General features: G+C 46.5%; 1 protein-coding gene across 1 annotated transcript in view; it reads right to left on the bottom strand.

Moving 5' to 3' along the window:
• LOC146035406 (3-hydroxyacyl-CoA dehydrogenase type-2-like) overlaps window positions 1-21,859 on the bottom strand; it is a 232,060-nt gene that overhangs the window by 12,562 nt on the left and 197,639 nt on the right. The window contains exon 2 of the mRNA XM_083158825.1: window positions 125-192. Coding sequence (XP_083014951.1) covers window positions 125-148 — 24 coding nt within the window. The 5' untranslated portion in view covers window positions 149-192. The remainder of the gene's footprint in view (window positions 1-124; window positions 193-21,859) is intronic.

Below are 21,859 nucleotides of genomic sequence, written 5' to 3'. Positions count from 1 at the left end.
GCAGAAGCTTGGATGAAAGAGTGAATGGTGCAGGGGGCTACTTGCTTTTCCGTGGGACCTGCAGCACATTCTGTATATACCTCCCACGGTACTGGTCACATGGTCCTCTTCCCTAGCCACTCACCTTCAGGCTTCTCAAGTTCGCCATGTTTCCACAAGGAGATCCCTGACAGATGAACCAGCAGCCAATCTATTGCATAAAGATAAGAATGTAACCCTCCTTTAAGTATGAGGGTAACGGTTAATGTAATGTGCCTCCACCCAAGTTTAGAAGTATATTTATGGGTCACTTGGGTAACCCACTATCTCTTTTTATTTATCTAGATACTGGTGAATGGCGTCAAGGAAATCCCCCACAAATGGTAAGTATACTTAGAAGTAATTTAATTAGATGCAGTAAATACTTAAAATACAAACATTGTATTACATTTCATGAATACATATATAGGTAATATCACTAACACACTAAAACCCTTATATTTGCCTATACAATAAAAATAGTGCATGCATTACAAAAATTACCCATTACTGGCCAGTATAAATAAACACAGTATATAGGTATAAATGTCCTTGTTGGCGCGCGTTGGGGCCCTTAGAAACTGTTATAGCTGCAGATAGGTAAATAATCTCCTTAAATGCTCATTGCTTCAAAATGTGTTACTCTGCTGTACTGTTAATGCAGCTTGAGGTAAATTGTTGCCAAATATAATCAGTCACAGTTAAAAGGTTTGGCATAAAGCCCAATACTGAGCTATTTGTACTAGTAGTGAAATCTTCTACTTTAGTAAAGCTGAATATAGTCTGGCTAAACTCAGTGCTTTCCTTAATACTTGCAGTTAGTACACTTTTCTATAAATGTTCACAAGCTGGCTACCTAGAGTGTATAGGTGCAATGAATAGAGTTTGTAGCTCACCAATTCCCTTGTAGCTGTGCTCTGTCTGCCTGGCCAATTGTCTTCCTATGTCATCAACTGCCTTTCTCCTTGATCTTGGCAAACTGTCCCTCTTGTCTTTATCCTTCTCTTTCCCTCTCTCTCTCTCTCTCTGTCTCTTTCTTTCTGCTTGTCCACCTTGGATATGCCTGCCCTTTTATTTTATCTGGCCCCAGTGACTGTATGCCCCTCAGTTGCCCCACCTCCCGTCTCCCGCAGGGTGCTGCGGTTAATACACACAGCCCCTGGGTGTGGAGGGGTGCATCTGAACCTTAGTGCTGCTGGTGCTAATAGGGGCGGTGCACAGGCGGCGCTGCACTTGTCAGCTCTCTGGTGGGCTGCTTACTGGACAGTGCTGGCGGAGGGCGTTTCTGGTTCCAATGGCTCTATCTCTCCCCACGCCTCCTCCCGTCTCCCGCAGGCAGCGCTGTTAGCGAGACAAGCTGTGCCTGGGTGTAGAGGGGCGTGAGTGGGGTGGCTTCTCCTCCCGAGCTGGGAGGTGCCGATCAGGTCTCTGCAGCTGTCAGTGAATGTTTTGAGGGGAGAAGCAGCGATCAGCAGGCAGCGCTTCTCTGAGCTTGTCCCGGCAGAAGCATCTATGAGTGGCAGGGGCGGTTGGAAGTCTGTCTTCTGCTCCCAGCACCGCCTCCCGTCTCCCGCTGGTGACCGCTGCTTAAGCGGGCGGCACCAGGGTGTGGAGGGGTGCAGATGGGAGTCTTTCCGTCCAGCTTTCCCCAGCGGCAGCGCTTTGGTGTTGGTGGGAGGCGGCAGCTGTCAGTTGCTGGGCGGCGGCTTTCTCTCTCTCCCCCTCCTACTACAGCGTCAGTGGAGGGGGTGTGCCTCTGATGGACAGATGAGCGAGCGGCTTGTCGGTCACTGGCGCCCGGCGAAATCCTCTTCAGACGGCTGCAAGGCTGGCTTGTGGGCGGTAACAAGGAGGCGGCTGGTCGGCTCTTGTGTGGAACTCTCCGGCTTCTGACAGTGACGTCTCCGGCTCTGTAAACGGAAGGCGGAGTCAGCGGAGAGGTGTCTCGGCGGCTTCTCCCTGGGCAGATGCGGCGTGACCGGGCTGGCAGCGATACGTGGCTGAAGCTTCTTCAATCAGCGGGACATTCTCCCCGCCAGCAGCAAGGTATTTGTTTCTTGGCGTCTTTTGCACTCTTCTTCTCCACCACCTCCCGTCTCCCGCAGAGCGCTGGTGTGACTACAGCCAGGCTCTGGGTGTAGAGGGGTGTATTTGGGATTGCCCTTCCCTGGCTAGGCGGCAGCACTCGTCAGCGGTGTCTGTGCGGCTCTTGAGCGGGTGCTATAGGCGGGCAGGGTGATGGGCGGCAAACTGCACTTTCTGCCTGCTGGCTTTGAGGGGGCTCTTCCTTTGGCTCATAGCCTCTACTGCTGCGGCAATGTTTAAGCTCAGTTTACAGTCTCCTGAGCCGACAGCAGGGAGGTGAGCACGGGAAAGAGGGAACAGCTGACCTGAGCTTCACTGTGCTGTCAGCTCTTTTATAATCCCCGCTGGTGGGTCAGCTGATGCTGCGCGAGGACAGCTGTTCTCCCGCTCAGTGCACGAGAACAGCTGTTTTCCCGCACATTCAGTGTCCTCGGGGACACTCTCTAAACCCATTTGATTGGCTGCTGGCTGTGGGTTCACTTAGGGGGCAGCAGCATATGTGTAAACGCTGCATTACCAATGTCCATATGTTATTAATACATTCCACTGCACTGATGCCTTTTTTGTCAAATAAATTAGCTGCAGCATATATATATTAAAGTTTCCTATTAGCCATGTTGTTAACATATATCAGAGTCCATGCCACATAGTTTTGGACAGTTTCTCAGCAACAAATACATTTTGGTTACTCAGTCCATGTTGCCATATTGGTATAAGAGTCCATCACACAATATGGCTTTTTTTTTAGTAAAACAGTTTGGGACTTGTCTCATTATACTCTTAACATATTTACAGCAGTTTACAATGTACCTCCTTATTCTCTAACATATATACAGGCATATATGTTACATTCTTCCCCTGATGATACAAGGCAATAAATGAACTTGGATCATCATAGAAATATTTACATTTATTAATATACAACTTCAGTATTTGCAAAATAAGGCCATACTGCTAAGTTGGCAGGGTAGGTCACTCTTGGGATATATGTGGGTACCCCTAATTGATCATAGGTAACAATGTTTGGGGGCCTACATGCTCTCTTAGGCCTAGTTGTAGTTACTTCCCCAAATGCTTCCCCATCTTCCAAGGTATAGTCACTGGGATAATCCTCTGTTACATCCTCCTCCCCCACAACCCATTCTTCAGGGACAGGACAGTCAGAGTCATTAATTGTAAAATCCCAATCTGCTACGGCAGGGCTTGGCGTAGGGGGTTCATCATTAAGTACACTTTCCTCAAGGCTTTTGGCAATGTCTCTTTCATAGTCTTTGAAGTAACAGCCTTGGCCAATTTCATCTCCATTCTCTTCTGGTTCTGTAGACTGATGTATCTGTGCAGTGTCATTTGTAGGCGTTTCTTTTCTTACAGGTTCTGTGTCTCTTTCTTTCAGGTCCTCCATTCGAGTATCCCGTCCAATGGGAAGAAGATTCTGCCGATGATGGGTTAAGATGAATCCCTCTCCATCCTCCCTTTGAATTTTGTAGACAGGTGAGTCTTTAAATTTCTCCATCACTACATAAGGTTCTTCCTTCCACCTGTAGGATATTTTGAACTTTTTAGGATGTCCCAGCCGTCTCAGTAGTACTCTGTCTCCGGGATGGAGAATGTGGTCACGCACAGTGCGGTCATAATTGGTTTTATTCTTCTTCCCCAACTTATCAGCAGTTTTTTTAGCCAGTTCATATGCCTCTTTGAGTTCTCTGCGAAGAGTCTGTATATACTTTAGATGGGACTGGTTCGACTGGTTGGGATCTGGGGTCCCAAAGCTGACGTCAATGGGAAGTTTCGCTTCACGCCCAAACATGAGGTAGTATGGCGAATATCCTGTGGCGTCACAACGGGTACAGTTGTAAGCATGTACTAGCCGAGAGATCTGCTGTTTCCAACGACGCTTGTCTAATGGACTCAATGTCCCCAGCATGTCCAACAGAGTACGATTAAATCTCTCAGGTTGTGGGTCGCCTTGCGGATGGTAGGGAGTTGTTCTGGATTTTTTTATCCCGCATCTTTGGCACATTTCCTTGATGAGCCTGCTCTCGAAGTCACGTCCTTGATCGGAATGTATTCTGTTGGGAAGGCCATAATGAACAAAATACTTCTCCCAGAGCACATTTGCGACTGTAATGGCCTTTTGATTTGGGGTGACATACGCCTGTGCATAGCGAGTGAAGTGGTCAGTGACTACTAGGATGTTGCACTTGTTCCCTGGGTCTACTTCTAATGTCAAGAAATCTATGCACACTAAGTCCATGGGGCCTTGACTTTTCAAATTCATTAAAGGGGCCGTCCTCCCCGGGAGGGTCTTCCGGACAATACAATTTCCACATCTCTTGCAGTACATTTCCACATCTTTCCTCATATTAGGCCAGTAGAAACGGTCAGATATTAACTTCAAGGTCTTTTCCATTCCTACGTGACCATGCCTATCATGTAAGGCCTTCATTACTGTTGCTCGATATTTCTTGGGGAGCACAATTTGCCACCGGCCTTTCTCAGTTTCATGCTTCCTGTACATTACTCCTTTCTTAGTGATAAAGTTTTTTCTCTGTCTCCTCAACAATTCAGCTTCTCCTTTGATGTCTTGTGAAACATTAGTGTCAGACTTATTCAAGAAGGCATACTTCATACCGGGATCAGTTCGCTGGTCTTTTCTTAGTTGATCCTGTCTCACTTTCGGCAGTCCCTCCATTTCGACTTGACTGAGCCAGCAATATGATAGTGGTAGGACTTGCGGCGGAGGCCCTAGACAATCCACGCATCTCTTTTCAGACTGCAGCTCTACTCCAATACTATGGCACATTCCTTTAATACAGCTGGCAGGCACTTCAATCCAGTCGTCTTCTACGCTGTTACTTTGTTGACCTGGAATACGGGAGAGTGAATCGGCATCTGTATTGTTGACACCCGGACGGTATTTCAAGGAGAAGTCATAGAGAGCTAAGGCGGCCAGCCACCTGTGCCCTGTGGCATCGAGTTTTGCGGTACTCTGCACATAGGTGAGTGGATTGTTATCAGTGTGCACTATAAATGATGTTCCATACAGATAATCGTGAAACTTGTCAACAATGCACCACTTCAGAGCCAGAAATTCTAGCTTGTGCGTCGGGTACCTCCTTTCGCTCTCACTCAGTCCTCTGCTGGCAAATGATACAGGCCGTAATTCATTCTCGTGCTCCTGGTATAGCACTCCCCCTAGTCCATCTAGAGAGGCGTCGATGTGGAGTGTGTAGGTTCTGTCAGGGTTCGCATAGCTTAGTACTGGTGCTTCAGTCAAACATCTCTTCAGAGATAAGAAAGCTGCTTCGCACGCTGGTGTCCATCGTTCTCCAAACGGCTCACCAACCTTATAACACTCTTTCTTGCTCTTAATTTTCTTGTTCTGCGAAGGGTACCCCTTGGTGAGGTCGGTTAGGGGCTTTGCCACACTGGAGTAGTTGGGAACAAATCTCCGGTAATACCCGCAGAAACCTAGGAATGACCTCAGTTCTTTCAATTTAATAGGCCTTGGCCATTTCTTCACCGCCTCCACCTTTTCAGGGTCAGTAGCTACCCCATCCCGACTGACGATGTGGCCAAGATATTTGACTTTTGATTGACACAGCCGGCACTTATCGATAGACAGTTTCAATCCACCTTCGATTAATCTCTCTAGTACTTTTAAAAGGCGCTGATTGTGTTCTTGCAAAGTGGCTCCGAAGACTATGATATCGTCGAGGTATACGACCACCTCTCTGTACGCCATATCCCCGACAATCCTTTCCATGGCCCGTTGGAAAGTTGCAGGGGCTCCCTTGATCCCTTGGGGCATATTCAGGAATTCAAAGAATCCTAGAGGACATATAAAAGCAGTCTTTTCCCTGTCCTCTGGCTTCATAGGGATCTGATAGTAACCATTTCTAAGATCAAGCACCGAGAACCAGTTGCTCCCCTGCAAGCAGTCTAGGGCCTCATCCACTTTGGGCACAGTGTATTGGTCAGTGATAGTACGTTGGTTTAGGGTACGATAGTCTACGCACATTCTGATTTTGCCACTTTTCTTTCGGGCCACCACTATGGGGGAAGCGTAAGGGCTCCGAGATTCAATAATTAGTTGGTTCTCGATCAATCCCTTCAAATGCTGTCTCACATCCTCCAAGTCAGCTGGAGCAATCCGTCGGGAGCGTTCTCTAAAAGGGGTCTCGTTGGTAAGTCGGATGCTGTGCTCAACTCCTTTTGCTGTGCCAAGGTCCCACTCTCCCTCGGAGAATGCCTGTTGGTATTTTTCAAGTTCAAAGATCAGTTCATCTTTATCACTTTTATGAAGGTCGCTCCCCTCAAAGCAGAAATGGAATTTATCTTCTTTAGATTGTATGCAGAAAGAAGTCGTCTTGAACTGCTCACTCTCACCCTCCTGCCATTCTTGTAACAAGGAATACAACCGGGTATTTGTCCCCACGATCACTGGTGTCTCACCTCTCTCTTTCGATAAATCAGGGCACACCAAGGCAATTAAAGGGATCTCCAGAGTGTCACCTTCTTCTGATGATTCTTGATGGAATTTAAGAGTCACTTGTACATAGCCCGAATATGGATATTTTTCGGCACTAAGTCCCCATATCACGAGCCCGCTGAGTGGTTTAATGGGTACATCAGGCAAGTTTTCTTGGTACCAATTTTCAAAGATTATGGACACTTGGGATCCGCTGTCGAGGAGTATTCGACATGGTTTGTCGTTGATAGTCGCATTCAAATGGCAGGAGGGCCCCACCAAACCTTCAGGCAATTCCCCATTCCACCATGAGTTTCCCATGGCACAGTAAGTGATTTCGAGGGAGTCTATGCGGGGTTCATAGGTCTCCCTCTCCCGTTTCCCTGATTCTGGCTTTCTTGTTGTTGCTCATCGTTATCAGTACTTCTGCCAGGGTTTCTGTATGCATTTCTATTACATTCAAATGCTCGGTGTCCAAATCTTCCGCAATTGAAGCACCCTCTACCGCTTCCTCTGCCCAAACCTCTCGGTGGGGTATAGCTGTTCACATTAGGAGTCTTGGAGTTCTGTTTGGTCAAAAAACCCTCTATCTTTTTATTCTGTTCTTCTAACATCTTAAGAACCTTGCTCTCGAACTCACTGCTTTCTGTCGTAGGCTGGACCACCTTCACTTTTTTCACGGTCTTTTCCCTCATTTCGATCAGTGCTTCATCTTGCTTTATGTCTCTGAGTAAATCATTAAAGGTAGGAGGAGGTTCTTGCATTGTTGAGCACCTCAACTTCTGCGCTACAGGGTCACTGGTCAAAGCCCCCCTTAGGAGCTGCTTCATCCGCTGTTTATCGACATCCTTCTTTTCAATCCCTCCTTTGTCCACAATCTTGTACAGCAGCTTGTCTACACGAATTAGAAAGGTACTCAGCTTTTCTCCGGATTCTTGGAAAGTGTGGTATAAGCGGGATGTTAGATCTCCGACGTCTTCCATGGTTCCAAAGGCATAATCGAGTGCCTCGAAGTAGGTGTCCAACGTGGCATTTGGGTTGCTACGCCGGGCAGCTTGTACTATCCCCATAGCTGGACCTCTCAGACTTTCAACGATTCTTTGCCTTTTTATTTTATCCGGACATTGCCATTCTTCGGCTTGTTGTATGGCAGCCTCCTTCCAGGCTTCATAAGCCTCCTCTCCAGTGGGTACAGGGATAATCCCAGAAAAGATTCTTAATCTTCTATAGCTGCCCTCATAGTGCCAACGTTCCAACTGAGTGACTACTCTGCCTACCATAGTCTCAAATTGACTACCACTTAAGTTGGTATCATTTTCTTGAGTGGTTCTATCAGCATCACCCCTCTCATTTCCTTCTCTAGACCTGAATGCTGACGCATGCACACTTGCAGCCTCTTCTTCTGTTACTTTAGGCCACATAATGTGCCATCTCCTCCCCATCTCCTTGTCAGCTATAATCATTACTGGTATTAACTCACTGTCTAAGTCCTCATCAGTCTCAATTAATACAGCCACAACTTTCCCCAATTCTCCTCTACATTTATCTATCACCCTAGGTCTGACTACACCACATAGCCTATTTATTTGCTGTATTATTCTATCATCAGTAAATTCTGAAAAATTTCCTCCTACTGCAAAACATTTATCCTCATCTTTTCCTTTCCTTGAACACCATTCATAAATATCTTTCCCTGACATGATCTCCATTTTCTCCTGTTTGGTAAACAGGCGTATATCCTGTATTTCGTATCTCGGCCTGTGCCTCCAAATGTAACCCTCCTTTAAGTATGAGGGTAACGGTTAATGTAATGTGCCTCCACCCAAGTTTAGAAGTATATTTATGGGTCACTTGGGTAACCCACTATCTCTTTTTATTTATCTAGATACTGGTGAATGGCGTCAAGGAAATCCCCCACAAATGGTAAGTATACTTAGAAGTAATTTAATTAGATGCAGTAAATACTTAAAATACAAACATTGTATTACATTTCATGAATACATATATAGGTAATATCACTAACACACTAAAACCCTTATATTTGCCTATACAATAAAAATAGTGCATGCATTACAAAAATTACCCATTACTGGCCAGTATAAATAAACACAGTATATAGGTATAAATGTCCTTGTTGGCGCGCGTTGGGGCCCTTAGAAACTGTTATAGCTGCAGATAGGTAAATAATCTCCTTAAATGCTCATTGCTTCAAAATGTGTTACTCTGCTGTACTGTTAATGCAGCTTGAGGTAAATTGTTGCCAAATATAATCAGTCACAGTTAAAAGGTTTGGCATAAAGCCCAATACTGAGCTATTTGTACTAGTAGTGAAATCTTCTACTTTAGTAAAGCTGAATATAGTCTGGCTAAACTCAGTGCTTTCCTTAATACTTGCAGTTAGTACACTTTTCTATAAATGTTCACAAGCTGGCTACCTAGAGTGTATAGGTGCAATGAATAGAGTTTGTAGCTCACCAATTCCCTTGTAGCTGTGCTCTGTCTGCCTGGCCAATTGTCTTCCTATGTCATCAACTGCCTTTCTCCTTGATCTTGGCAAACTGTCCCTCTTGTCTTTATCCTTCTCTTTCCCTCTCTCTCTCTCTCTCTGTCTCTTTCTTTCTGCTTGTCCACCTTGGATATGCCTGCCCTTTTATTTTATCTGGCCCCAGTGACTGTATGCCCCTCAGTTGCCCCACCTCCCGTCTCCCGCAGGGTGCTGCGGTTAATACACACAGCCCCTGGGTGTGGAGGGGTGCATCTGAACCTTAGTGCTGCTGGTGCTAATAGGGGCGGTGCACAGGCGGCGCTGCACTTGTCAGCTCTCTGGTGGGCTGCTTACTGGACAGTGCTGGCGGAGGGCGTTTCTGGTTCCAATGGCTCTATCTCTCCCCACGCCTCCTCCCGTCTCCCGCAGGCAGCGCTGTTAGCGAGACAAGCTGTGCCTGGGTGTAGAGGGGCGTGAGTGGGGTGGCTTCTCCTCCCGAGCTGGGAGGTGCCGATCAGGTCTCTGCAGCTGTCAGTGAATGTTTTGAGGGGAGAAGCAGCGATCAGCAGGCAGCGCTTCTCTGAGCTTGTCCCGGCAGAAGCATCTATGAGTGGCAGGGGCGGTTGGAAGTCTGTCTTCTGCTCCCAGCACCGCCTCCCGTCTCCCGCTGGTGACCGCTGCTTAAGCGGGCGGCACCAGGGTGTGGAGGGGTGCAGATGGGAGTCTTTCCGTCCAGCTTTCCCCAGCGGCAGCGCTTTGGTGTTGGTGGGAGGCGGCAGCTGTCAGTTGCTGGGCGGCGGCTTTCTCTCTCTCCCCCTCCTACTACAGCGTCAGTGGAGGGGGTGTGCCTCTGATGGACAGATGAGCGAGCGGCTTGTCGGTCACTGGCGCCCGGCGAAATCCTCTTCAGACGGCTGCAAGGCTGGCTTGTGGGCGGTAACAAGGAGGCGGCTGGTCGGCTCTTGTGTGGAACTCTCCGGCTTCTGACAGTGACGTCTCCGGCTCTGTAAACGGAAGGCGGAGTCAGCGGAGAGGTGTCTCGGCGGCTTCTCCCTGGGCAGATGCGGCGTGACCGGGCTGGCAGCGATACGTGGCTGAAGCTTCTTCAATCAGCGGGACATTCTCCCCGCCAGCAGCAAGGTATTTGTTTCTTGGCGTCTTTTGCACTCTTCTTCTCCACCACCTCCCGTCTCCCGCAGAGCGCTGGTGTGACTACAGCCAGGCTCTGGGTGTAGAGGGGTGTATTTGGGATTGCCCTTCCCTGGCTAGGCGGCAGCACTCGTCAGCGGTGTCTGTGCGGCTCTTGAGCGGGTGCTATAGGCGGGCAGGGTGATGGGCGGCAAACTGCACTTTCTGCCTGCTGGCTTTGAGGGGGCTCTTCCTTTGGCTCATAGCCTCTACTGCTGCGGCAATGTTTAAGCTCAGTTTACAGTCTCCTGAGCCGACAGCAGGGAGGTGAGCACGGGAAAGAGGGAACAGCTGACCTGAGCTTCACTGTGCTGTCAGCTCTTTTATAATCCCCGCTGGTGGGTCAGCTGATGCTGCGCGAGGACAGCTGTTCTCCCGCTCAGTGCACGAGAACAGCTGTTTTCCCGCACATTCAGTGTCCTCGGGGACACTCTCTAAACCCATTTGATTGGCTGCTGGCTGTGGGTTCACTTAGGGGGCAGCAGCATATGTGTAAACGCTGCATTACCAATGTCCATATGTTATTAATACATTCCACTGCACTGATGCCTTTTTTGTCAAATAAATTAGCTGCAGCATATATATATTAAAGTTTCCTATTAGCCATGTTGTTAACATATATCAGAGTCCATGCCACATAGTTTTGGACAGTTTCTCAGCAACAAATACATTTTGGTTACTCAGTCCATGTTGCCATATTGGTATAAGAGTCCATCACACAATATGGCTTTTTTTTTAGTAAAACAGTTTGGGACTTGTCTCATTATACTCTTAACATATTTACAGCAGTTTACAATGTACCTCCTTATTCTCTAACATATATACAGGCATATATGTTACAAGAAGTTAGCTAATCAGAGAAAAGCAAACATCATTTTAAGCTAACTTTAAAACTAATGAAAACAATTATTACATCTGCAGTTATCCAAAAGCTAAATGGCTGGGTGAAAAAAGCAATGCAGCGCAGTCTTAAAGGGACCATCACTGCTTGCCAGTAGTATGAAAGGTATTGTGCTGACACAATCACACACCAGGACTATGCACGGTTTGTGTACAGAATGCCAGACCCTGATACAGACTGGGACTCTCGTACAGAACAGCAGCACTTCCAGTAAACCCTCCCCAAGTAGAAAAGCAGCACTTCCAGTCCCCCCTCCAGAAGACCAGCAGTACTTCAGTAACCAAACCCCCCAGGCCTGTTATTACATCTTATTTGTAGCATGATTATACAAGTGTACACAAAAGACCCCCACCCCCTTCCACATAGTAACCTGCTAGGAGTTAAATGTCCTCCCCCCTGCTTACCTCCCCATGAGCCTGATATTCTGAAAGCCTCTTTCATCCAAGGTACTGGGACCCACATCACTGGAGCAGCGGCAGGAGCAGACACTCTGACCCTACTTCCGCAGGAGCAGGGAGATGACCGGGAGCGGAGCTCAGTGTACTGTATGCACGGATTACACAGTCGTCGTTCCGGGTGTAGTTCCAGCAGCTGCCAATAGGTGGCGATGGTGCAGCACAGAGCGGATGACGTCACTGCAGTAGAGCTACAAGTTACACAGAGAGGCTCTTCTGGCTGGTTGGCACAGTGGCGCGTGTCTATTAGTCCAAGCTACGGGGAGCCACAGGTTGCAGGTTCGAGTCCCGAGACCCAGCACGTGGCAAGGGAGGGACACGTCGAAACAACCTGATTTTTATTTTTATATATTGATAATATTATCTATACATTTATTTTCAGCAGGAAATATTCTGTATAGATAATTTTATCTATATACCCGAGAAGAATAAGTGGGGGAAGGACAGAGGCTGGTGGTGGCATTTGTGTAATACAATTGTTTAACATATAAATAGTATTAATTATCATAAAACTGATTGTTACATAACTAATACACCAGAGAAATAGTGTAATATAAAGAAGTGTGTAAAGAGAAAATTGACCTGAAATGTGTCATTATTATATTTTATTTGGTGCGCCATGTCACTACGTCATTGTGTTTTATGTATACAGTCGCCATCTTGGACTATACTTAGTATCCGGCTTCCTGTGTGTCTGCGCCATCTGTCTGCATACCTCCCAACTTCTGTGATGATGAAATAGGGACACTCGCGCGGCGAAGCCGAAAAGGGGGCAGGGCGTATGCAAATGAGGGTGCGGCTTATGCTAATTAGCCGCAACCTCATTTTCATACGAGAATAGACGCTGTGCGTGTGCGCACAGCGTCTATTCTATTAGATTGCCACCCCCCGCAGTGGGACAATGACTGCCGCGGGTGGGACAGCGGGACAGGACCTGAAAATCGGGACTGTCCCACTGTAATCGTGACAGTTAGGAGGAATGTGTCTGTGTTATTGTTTTCTCCGTATCCGTATCAGCTGCCATCTTGTATCTCACTCAGTATACAGTATCCAGCTTCCTGTGTGTCCGCACCGTCTGTCTGTGTTATTGTGTTCTCCGTATACAGCTGCCATCTTGTATCTCACTCAGTATACAGTATCCAGCTTCCTGTGTGTCCGCACCGTCTGTCTGTGTTATTGTGTTCTCTGTATACAGTCGCGATCTTGTATCTCACTCAGTATACAGTATCCGGTTTCCTGTGTGTCTGTGCCGTGTCTCTGCGTTATTGTGTTATCCGTATACAGTCGCCAGTGTCAGATTAAGGTCTAAATGGGCCAGGAGCTAAAAATGATCAAGGACCTATTATGCACAATAATAGGGGTGGTGGCCAGCACCTAATAATGTGGGTGGTGTGACCAATGTTCTGTTTGGGTGGTCTGCTCATGGGTGTGTTTCTATTTGTGTAAATACTTTCAACTTATTATATATACCTGGAAAAGGCAGGGTGCTGGCATAGGACAAATGTAGGGAGATATATTGGCGGGTGCCCCCCAAAGGTACTAAGATACTTGCGGGATGAGGCGGCACTCCAGTCATAAAAAGAAAATACTGAAAGCTGAAACTTGGTAGACAACATTTCAGCACCTTTTATGTGGTCACCTAAGTTTACCACACCATATACCCCATCTACAAATCATGCAACACAATAGTAACCCCCTTGTACTGTATTTGCCTCTTACACATTATGCCACATGGAATGAGCCAAAATTCACACCGACTGAGTCAAAATTCACACTATGCCACACAGATTAAGGCAGGATTCACATTTTGCCACATGGATTGAGCCAAAATACACACTATACCAAAAAGATTGAGCAATAAAGCACAATATGCTTCATAAACAGGGGCATTGCGCATTAAAAATGTACACCATAATGCCTATTACATGTTCAGCCACACTACGTATTATGCCAAACACCATAATGCCTATTAAAATTAAGTGCTGTTTCCCTACATGCTCATTGCCAGGGGTTCCATGCTTGTTGCCATGTGGGATTACATGCTCATTGCCAAGGGGGGAAAACATGCTTGCGGTAACTGGGGGACAGCCGCCGCTGGCAGAAAGGACAACCGGGCAGAGAACAGGGGGCTGCCCGGCTGTATTCAGAGCACTGCAGGTCCCGGCTATTTGAAATAATACCCCTTTCACACAAGAAAATGCAGGGATTTACCTGGAAATATGGTCCCAGGATCATGCAGGGACATTCCCGGGCTGGCCCCTTTTACATCAGCCTAGTACCTACATTTTCTGGTGTGAGGGGGAGAGAACCCTCCCCCCCCCCCCCCCCTTAAACAACCAGCTATATCTTCAGAACCAACTGACCCATTTACATGTAGGCTTTCAATGATTTTGGTCCTGTGAAACTGGGCCGTTTGGTTACAGAGAAATCTGTCCTCAAACAACATGAACAGCCATGAAATTACATTTCAGAAATGATAAAAATCACTTTACCCGCAATATCTCTAGAATGAACTCATATGGACCAGCCTGGTAGCAGATTGAAGGCCCAGCGATTTGGGTTTGACTGAGTTCTACCTGTGATGCCAGGCGGGAATTGGCAGCCATTGGAACCTGGTCCTATGTTGTCCTATGGGGAAAACGTTCCAGCTTTGCTTGGCAGTATCTCCGGTTCCCGAGGGGCTAGCGATGCGGGCCAGGCTCGTTGGAAAGCCCTGGCTCTCAGCTACAAAATGGTCCTGGAGCTCCATCAGGTCCATTGTTAATCTGGCCCTGCACTGCCTCATTCCCGGCATTCAGGGGAAACAAATGATGGTGCCCACTTCTTACTAGTGACCCGACCTCTGGTGTCTTTCCTTCTCTTTTTGATTGGACATTCGGTAATCACCTATACCCCTTTCACACTGCAACTAAATCCCAGGTTGTTGCCGGGTCAAGGTGCAGTGTGATAACACTGTTTTGTTACTGGGAGCCTACAACATCCCCCACCTTTAATCAGATAAGCTGAGCAATGTGTGCAAACACCAACCCCTCCCCCTGTACCAGCTGACCCAAATTTTCCTTTAAAATGGGACATTTGGAGAAGCCTGGCCAAGGCTTGCCTGGCATCATCTGAAGCAAGCAATGAGTTAGAACTCGAGATTGGACTGGATTTGGACATAAACCGAAACACTGCCATGTTTTATTTTTGCTTTTCCCAAGATACCATCTATCTCAGCCTCTGAGGAAAGCTATGTATTACTCTTTGTTTTACTGTTTCTTTACCATGATCATCATCATATACCTCTGCCCCCACTGTATGCAAAGCCTGTATGCTGTACATTCGCTGGTTGCACACCCCGCCAGCAACAAGCTGGCAGGGTGTGCCAGCTTTGAAAGAAAAGTGCTACATAAAATATCGGATTATACTCACCGATAATTCCTTTTCTTCTTAGAGACCATGGCAGCCTTAACATTGGGATTTCATCCCTCCTCTTTGTAATTAGACAGGTTACTTTTTTCCCAGGGACCTCCCCTTCCTGTATAAATCCCTGCTCCTCTCAGACCCTGGTGTCTTTTTGAGTGTCTCCTTCCATTCCTGGGAAAAAAGAACACAAAGGGAGGGCAAATAATGGCTGCCATGGTCTCTAAGAAGAAAAGGAATTATCGGTGAGTATAATCCGATATTTTCTTCTACGATCCCATGGCAGCCTTAACATTGGGAAATACCAAAGCCATAATAAGAAAGGGAGGGACACAATTGCATGCTCTATAAGATTTAATTCTGAAACACACTGTGCAGAACTTGACCCCCAAACTGGGTTCTGGATACATCTAGCTCATAATGCCTGAGGACCAAGTGGCAGCATCACACAGATCCTTGAATGATGCCTTCGCCTTCAATGCGCAGGACGTTGCAGTAGCCAGGGCCGTTTCTAGACAATTTAGCTCCCAGGGCGAAGAAATAAAAATGCGCCCCCCCCCCCAATACATAACATGGTGTGCGCCGAAATAGGGGGTGTGGCATAATTTTAAAAGGGGTGTGGCTTAATATAAGGGCGTGGTCTAGCAGGAAAACAATACGTACTTATGTATTATCTGGGCTCCCATGTTAAATGCACCCCATTTTTTCATACCCCTACTATCCAACTATGCATGGAGTTGATTTTATATAGTGTGGCGAGCGCAGCGAGCCACCGTGCCCGAAGCGTGGTGAGCCCTGCGAGGGGACGCGGTCTCATAAGAAAAACGGGAGCCCAGATATTACATAAGTACCAAACAATTACCTTACATCACACTTTTGCAACCTGCATGACCAGACATTGGTTACCGCAGGAATTGTTATTGTCCTCCCGCACTTAAGTTGGCGGGCTGAAGGCCACACAATGACCTAGTACGCCTCACAGATCAAGGCTAAACAATGACAGGCTACTTAAATCATTATACACTATTTATCCGTGATGCCAATTACACATTACGCCGTACACTGTGATGACAATTACATTTTACGCCGCACACCGTGATGACAATTAAACATTATGTCGCAGACCATGATGACAATTACACATTACGCCACACACCATGATGCCCATTAGACCCCACACTGTGACGGCAATTATACAATACTCCCCACACCGTAATGGCCATTACACATTATGCCCCATGTGCCGCTGCCGCACAACTGATGCCGTTTACTAATATGCCCCCACAGTGCCAGATATGCCCCCACAGCGCCACACATATATGCCCCCACAGTGCCACAAATATATGCCCACACAGCGCCACACATGTGCTCCCACAGTGCCACACATATGCCCCCACAGTGCAACAAATATATGCCCCCACAGTGCAACAAATATATGCCCCCACAGTGCCACAAATATATGCCCCCACAGTGCCACAAATATATGCCCCCACAGTGCCACAAATATATGCCCCCACAGTGCCAGATGTGCCAGATATGCCCCCACAGCGCCGCACATATGCCCCCACAGTGACACAAATATATGCCCCCACAGTGACAGAAATATATAAATACATATGTTTATATACATACATACATACATATATATATATATATATATATATATATATATATATATATATATATAGATATAGAAAAACCTTGGGGGAGCAAGCACTCATTACAATTGATGATATACTGGGTGCAGATTAGCCTGAAGTATTTGTAGGAAAACAGAATATCCAAAGGATATAGATGGCAGCACTCCTGATGATACTTGTAAAAAAGATTTTTATTTCATATGTCACCTGACATGAAATTTAGCATATATTGCTGGGGTACAACTGCAACTGATGGAATAAGCAGGTACAATAAGACATGGGTCTCAATTCAATGAATGGAACATATTCACCATTATGGCAGTCAACGGAGCCCGTTTCGGCTTATCCAGCCTTCATCCTGGACTGACCCACACTAATTCAGTGTCCCAGAATCGTATATATAGCCAACAACAATTAGGTTAATTCACACCACCCTGTGTAATTTACTAGGGCCAATTACGTTACTCCGTTACCCTGTACATGCATATTACCACCCACCGGATCTCCAAATATGGAGTATCCGGTTTTCTTCCAATCAGAGAGTGCAGGACAGTACACACCTCCGTGCGTATCACGGAGCTCAGCCTGTGTGACAGGGGCGTGCGTCCGATGCGTCATAGCGTCATCGCGCATCCACCCAGTCAGCTAGAAGCCGGGACAACCTCCGTGTTTAGGAAGGTTACTCCTCCCATCTGGCAGCGTCCTCCTGACGTATTGGGCCTTATTTTGGTTCATTCTTTCTGACAAAGTCCTTCTTAGATGGGCAAAACCATGTTCACTGCAGGTGGGGCAGATGTAACATGTGCAGTGAGAATTAGATTTGGGTGGGGTTTTACTTCAAAGTGAGATCTATATTGCAGTGTAAAAATAAAGCAGTCAGTATTTTCCCTGCACAGAAACAAAATTACTCACCCAAATCTAATTCTCTCTGCACATGTTACATCTGCCCCCCTGCAGTGCACATGGTTTTGTCCATCTAAGAAGGATTTTGACAGAAAGAATGAACCAAAATAACCCCCTTTGTTTGAATACCAAAGGAGTTGAGAACCATTTACGATTAACCTATGTGAATTTCTGTATGGTTTTTCAAATACGAGATGAATGTCATTTTATGAATACTTATTAGCTTTCTGTTTTATCTAGCTGCATGGTTATATTTTATATTTGTCAGTGGACCTGAAGCGATGTTCGCTTTGGTTTATTGTTTACATCCATGCGATCAATAATCATATTGCAAATTTGGCCGATATTATCACAGTACATGTGTACATGGGCCCCTTAAACCCCATATACACTAAACAACCTTTTAAAAGATATTACTCAGTAGAATAAAATATCTAGTGTGTACACTCAGTATCATTAACCATGCGCACTTCCCACGTATAGTTAACGTTAATCACCCAGCTCGTCGTCAGAACGTGCAGGTAAATTTTGGCCATGAAGCTAACAACCTGCATGTTCAACGTCCGCGTGTGATGTCACAAAATGATATCGGTAACTAGTTAACTATGGGGCAGATGTATTAAGCCCGGAGAACAGATATACTGGAGATAAACCTGAGATAATGCAACGGCCAATCATCTCCCAACTGTCATTTTCAAACACAGTTAATTGGCTGGTGCTTTATTTCCTTTCACTCTATCTCCAGTTTATCTCTTCTCCAGACTTAATACATCGGGTGTGGTATAGGGGTCCGACAGTCGGGATCCCGACAGTCATTAGCCCAATGTCGGGATCCCGACTGGCCGTACCCAGACAGCATGGCAAGCGCAACAAAGCCCCTTGCGGGCTCGCTGCGGGCACGGTGGCTCGCGTGGACTCCCACGAGGGAAAATAGCCGACGGCCGTCGGGAACCCGGCTGTCGGTGTTTTGACAGTTGGGATCCCGACGTCGGGTAAATGCCTGTCGGGACCCCGTCCGGCACCCGATACATCTGCCCCTATATCGGCTGTGTCCCTAGTGGTCTAGATGCTGTAGTCCTTGTTATTGAGGGCTCAGGAACAAATGCGGGGCACTCTCCAAGGTCCTGAATCAGGCCTGTATTGTTTATACCAGCAAATGAGTCAGTACCGTGGTGCGTCCCATTAGCATATGGGAGCGGCCGGCGTTTCATGGGCGATCTCATGCTAATGGGCCGATCACGTGGGGGCGGGCAGCTAATATCACCAGATGTCAGCAGCCCGCCCACTGCCTTCTGAACATGCACGCATATGTAAGGTTGCTCAGAGCAACCTTAGATATGCGTGCATGTTCCACCTTATTCGATGGTCACTGACCATTGAATGATTTGGGTATTACCTCACAGGCTGCAAATGGATGTTTATGTAAAACATCCATTCAAAGCCAGTGCGAACTAATGTGCCTTGCAAATGGTGGGCCAGCATACCACCATTCTCAAGGCAGGGTTTAGTTGACTAGCAAGGGTGCGAATTTGCATCTGATGGAATCAACCAGAATACCCCCTATGTGTGGTGACATGATCGTTGGTGTGTGCTCAACCAGGGCTGTATCAGGGAAGAGCCCAGCACTGGCTGGGCCAAGGTAGCTGCACTGTGGGTAATGGACCTGGCAGCAGCCTGCAGCGCAGCCTCTGAAGTTTTTGGCAACTGGAGCTCATGCTCCACCAGTATTGCCCCTTGCCACTCCCCTGCATGCTGTGTTGGATATAAGGCTACATGGGCCTGTAGTGATTACTATATGCCACAATGTCTCCTTGAATAATAATAGAAAAATGTTGTGAAGAAAGTAGAAATACAATTTTGTACACTTTTGACTTATTAACAACCATGTGACCAGCTGGATGTGTGTCATCATCATACCATCATGATGGGCCTATTGTCTTGTGGGGGACTGGAGGTGTAGCTCTATCCAGTCACATTACCAAGTATCGGTACTCTTCCTCTGGACTGAATGAGGGAAGGGTTGTAGCCTGCGATCTTGTACAATTGTGGAGAAAACACATAAATGCCATGCAGCAGGGCATCGGCTGTGACCGCTTCAGAGGAGCCTGCCACCAGAAATTGGGGAACCTGGGATAGGTCCCCGCCACCATCTTATTGCAGTTGGAGCAACAAATGTCAGCCAGGCAGAGACAGCATTGGTGGCATTTTACATATGGAACCAGTCGTGAGCCAAGAGGAGGCCGCAGACCAATAGCCATTCAAGAGCGGCCATTGTGGCTGCTGGTCTGGAAGTTCTGGCAGTACAGTAGCCCCTGAGGGCCTGCCATTACCTGTTGGAAACTAACCTTCCAGCAGCTGCCAGGCTCTGCCCACCTCTTATCTAATGTCTAGGGGATATATTTTTAATGACCAAATTATGTACATTATAGATATTTAACCATATTAATTTTATTGACAAATATGAAAAATGTACATAAAATTATACTAAATAAAGATTAAATAGCTTTAATATAATTCATTCCCCCCCAACTGTCTCGCTTATCGCAGGACCGTCCAGCATCTATTTAGAGAGGCAGAGGGGCTGGGGGCATGACCAGCACGACAGTGCTGGCCATGCACCCGTAGTGATGTAAAATGTGGATCCCCTATGGCATAGGCCCACACCCATTTTCCTGAGCCGTGTGATTTCTACATTGAAGATGTTTGGAGGTATGCTTGGTTTAATTAAACAAATATCAGCATATTTGGAAAAATATTAGCCCATTAGGTTTTTGTTTTTAAAGTGATTTTTTGGAGATTATAGTATTGCCTTGTAATAATCAGGGGGGGGGGGGGAGAGAGTAATGGTTGGCATAATGGGCGGTGGGGGGGGGAATACAATCATGGAACCATGACAGCTGAAGCCTCAAAAAGTATGGTGGTCACTACCATAAAAGTATAATACATTCAGCCTTTATGCGCATGCACGCCATCGGTCCAGTACGCTATTTGTGTACTGAACTGGTGTCCCATCTGATGTCTGTTGCAGACCAGACCATCATGCTCTCATCTTTCAATGGGATGCCAACAGTCATAAGACCGATGCCAGAATTCCAACATCAATTAGGATGCCGGCATTTCAATCCCGTCTGCCCACATTCTGAAAGTATGTGGGCAGTTTAGTGTGCAGCCAGGAGGACGGGGTGTGTTTGGGCACTTACAGCTATGATTTGTCAACCACCTAGCATCCTGTAGTCCAGCGCATCAGATTAAATGTATGGCAATGTGAATGCATTGCGATAAATCGCATGTGACAATAGATCAACTATAAAATTGCATTGAAGAACTTCCAAGAAGCTGCCGGGGGAGTTCAAGGGAAATCACATGCGACTTGAGCCTTAGATATGTTACACAAGTATATGGGGCCTTTATAGAAGGGAGGGGTCAGGTCCCCATACTATAGGATTATTGACATGCAATTTGGGCTCTTTGCATGCGATTGCAGCGATCAATCGCATGAAAAGCATCCAAATTGAATGTGATTGACAGCAGTCGTCCCTGCTGCAGAAGCAATCTGTGGGATCGCATGCGATAAATCTCATGCAAAAGGACCGCACTGGCAGGCAAAAGGACCGCACTGCATGAGACAGAGACAGCTTACACAGAGCTGGCCATGCTCCTGTAGTGACGGTATCCTTGTAAGGCCGTGCCCCCTGTGACATAGGGCACACCCCTTTTTCAGCCATGCGAGCATCCAGACTTCTAAAATCAAAATGTTGGGAGGTATGCTTTCACTATAAATTTTTCTTAATAAAAAAAAAAGGGCTTTCTTGAAAATGGTTTTCTACTTTATAAACTACACAGCCTATAATAAAAACAGTATATTCTTGAATTATATATTTTCTTGTTCTAATGCTACCTTAGTGAATTTGGCCCAATTTTGATTACAAAGCATTGCTAGGCATTAGCGGCACCTAGTGGTCACCTGCAGACTTGTTTCTACACTAAAGGGAAAGCCTTGTTCTTATTCCTTACTAGTGAGCCGCCCTTCTGCTTTGCACAGGTACATTATTTCTAGTAACAGTGATGTTTTTACATAAAACTTATAATATATTTCTTTAATCGACCACATTTGTAATTTTTCCTCTGGACATGAATACAAAAAGATATATATATATATTTTTTTATGTAACACGCGAAAGGGCCACAAGAAGTTGTCCTGGGAAGAACATTCCCCACTTAGATCAACTCTAGCTACATTAGGTGTTTGATCTTGTGCTTTATTTATGGACATGGCAAAGCAAACTTATCGGGAACTGGACTTGTTTAAAA

Source organism: Crinia signifera, chromosome 9 (assembly GCF_055691185.1).
Source record: "Crinia signifera chromosome 9, ASM5569118v1, whole genome shotgun sequence".
NCBI lineage: Eukaryota > Metazoa > Chordata > Amphibia > Anura > Myobatrachidae > Crinia > Crinia signifera.
Note: the sequence above shows the minus strand (reverse complement) of the source record. Positions and strands in the feature narration are given on the sequence as shown.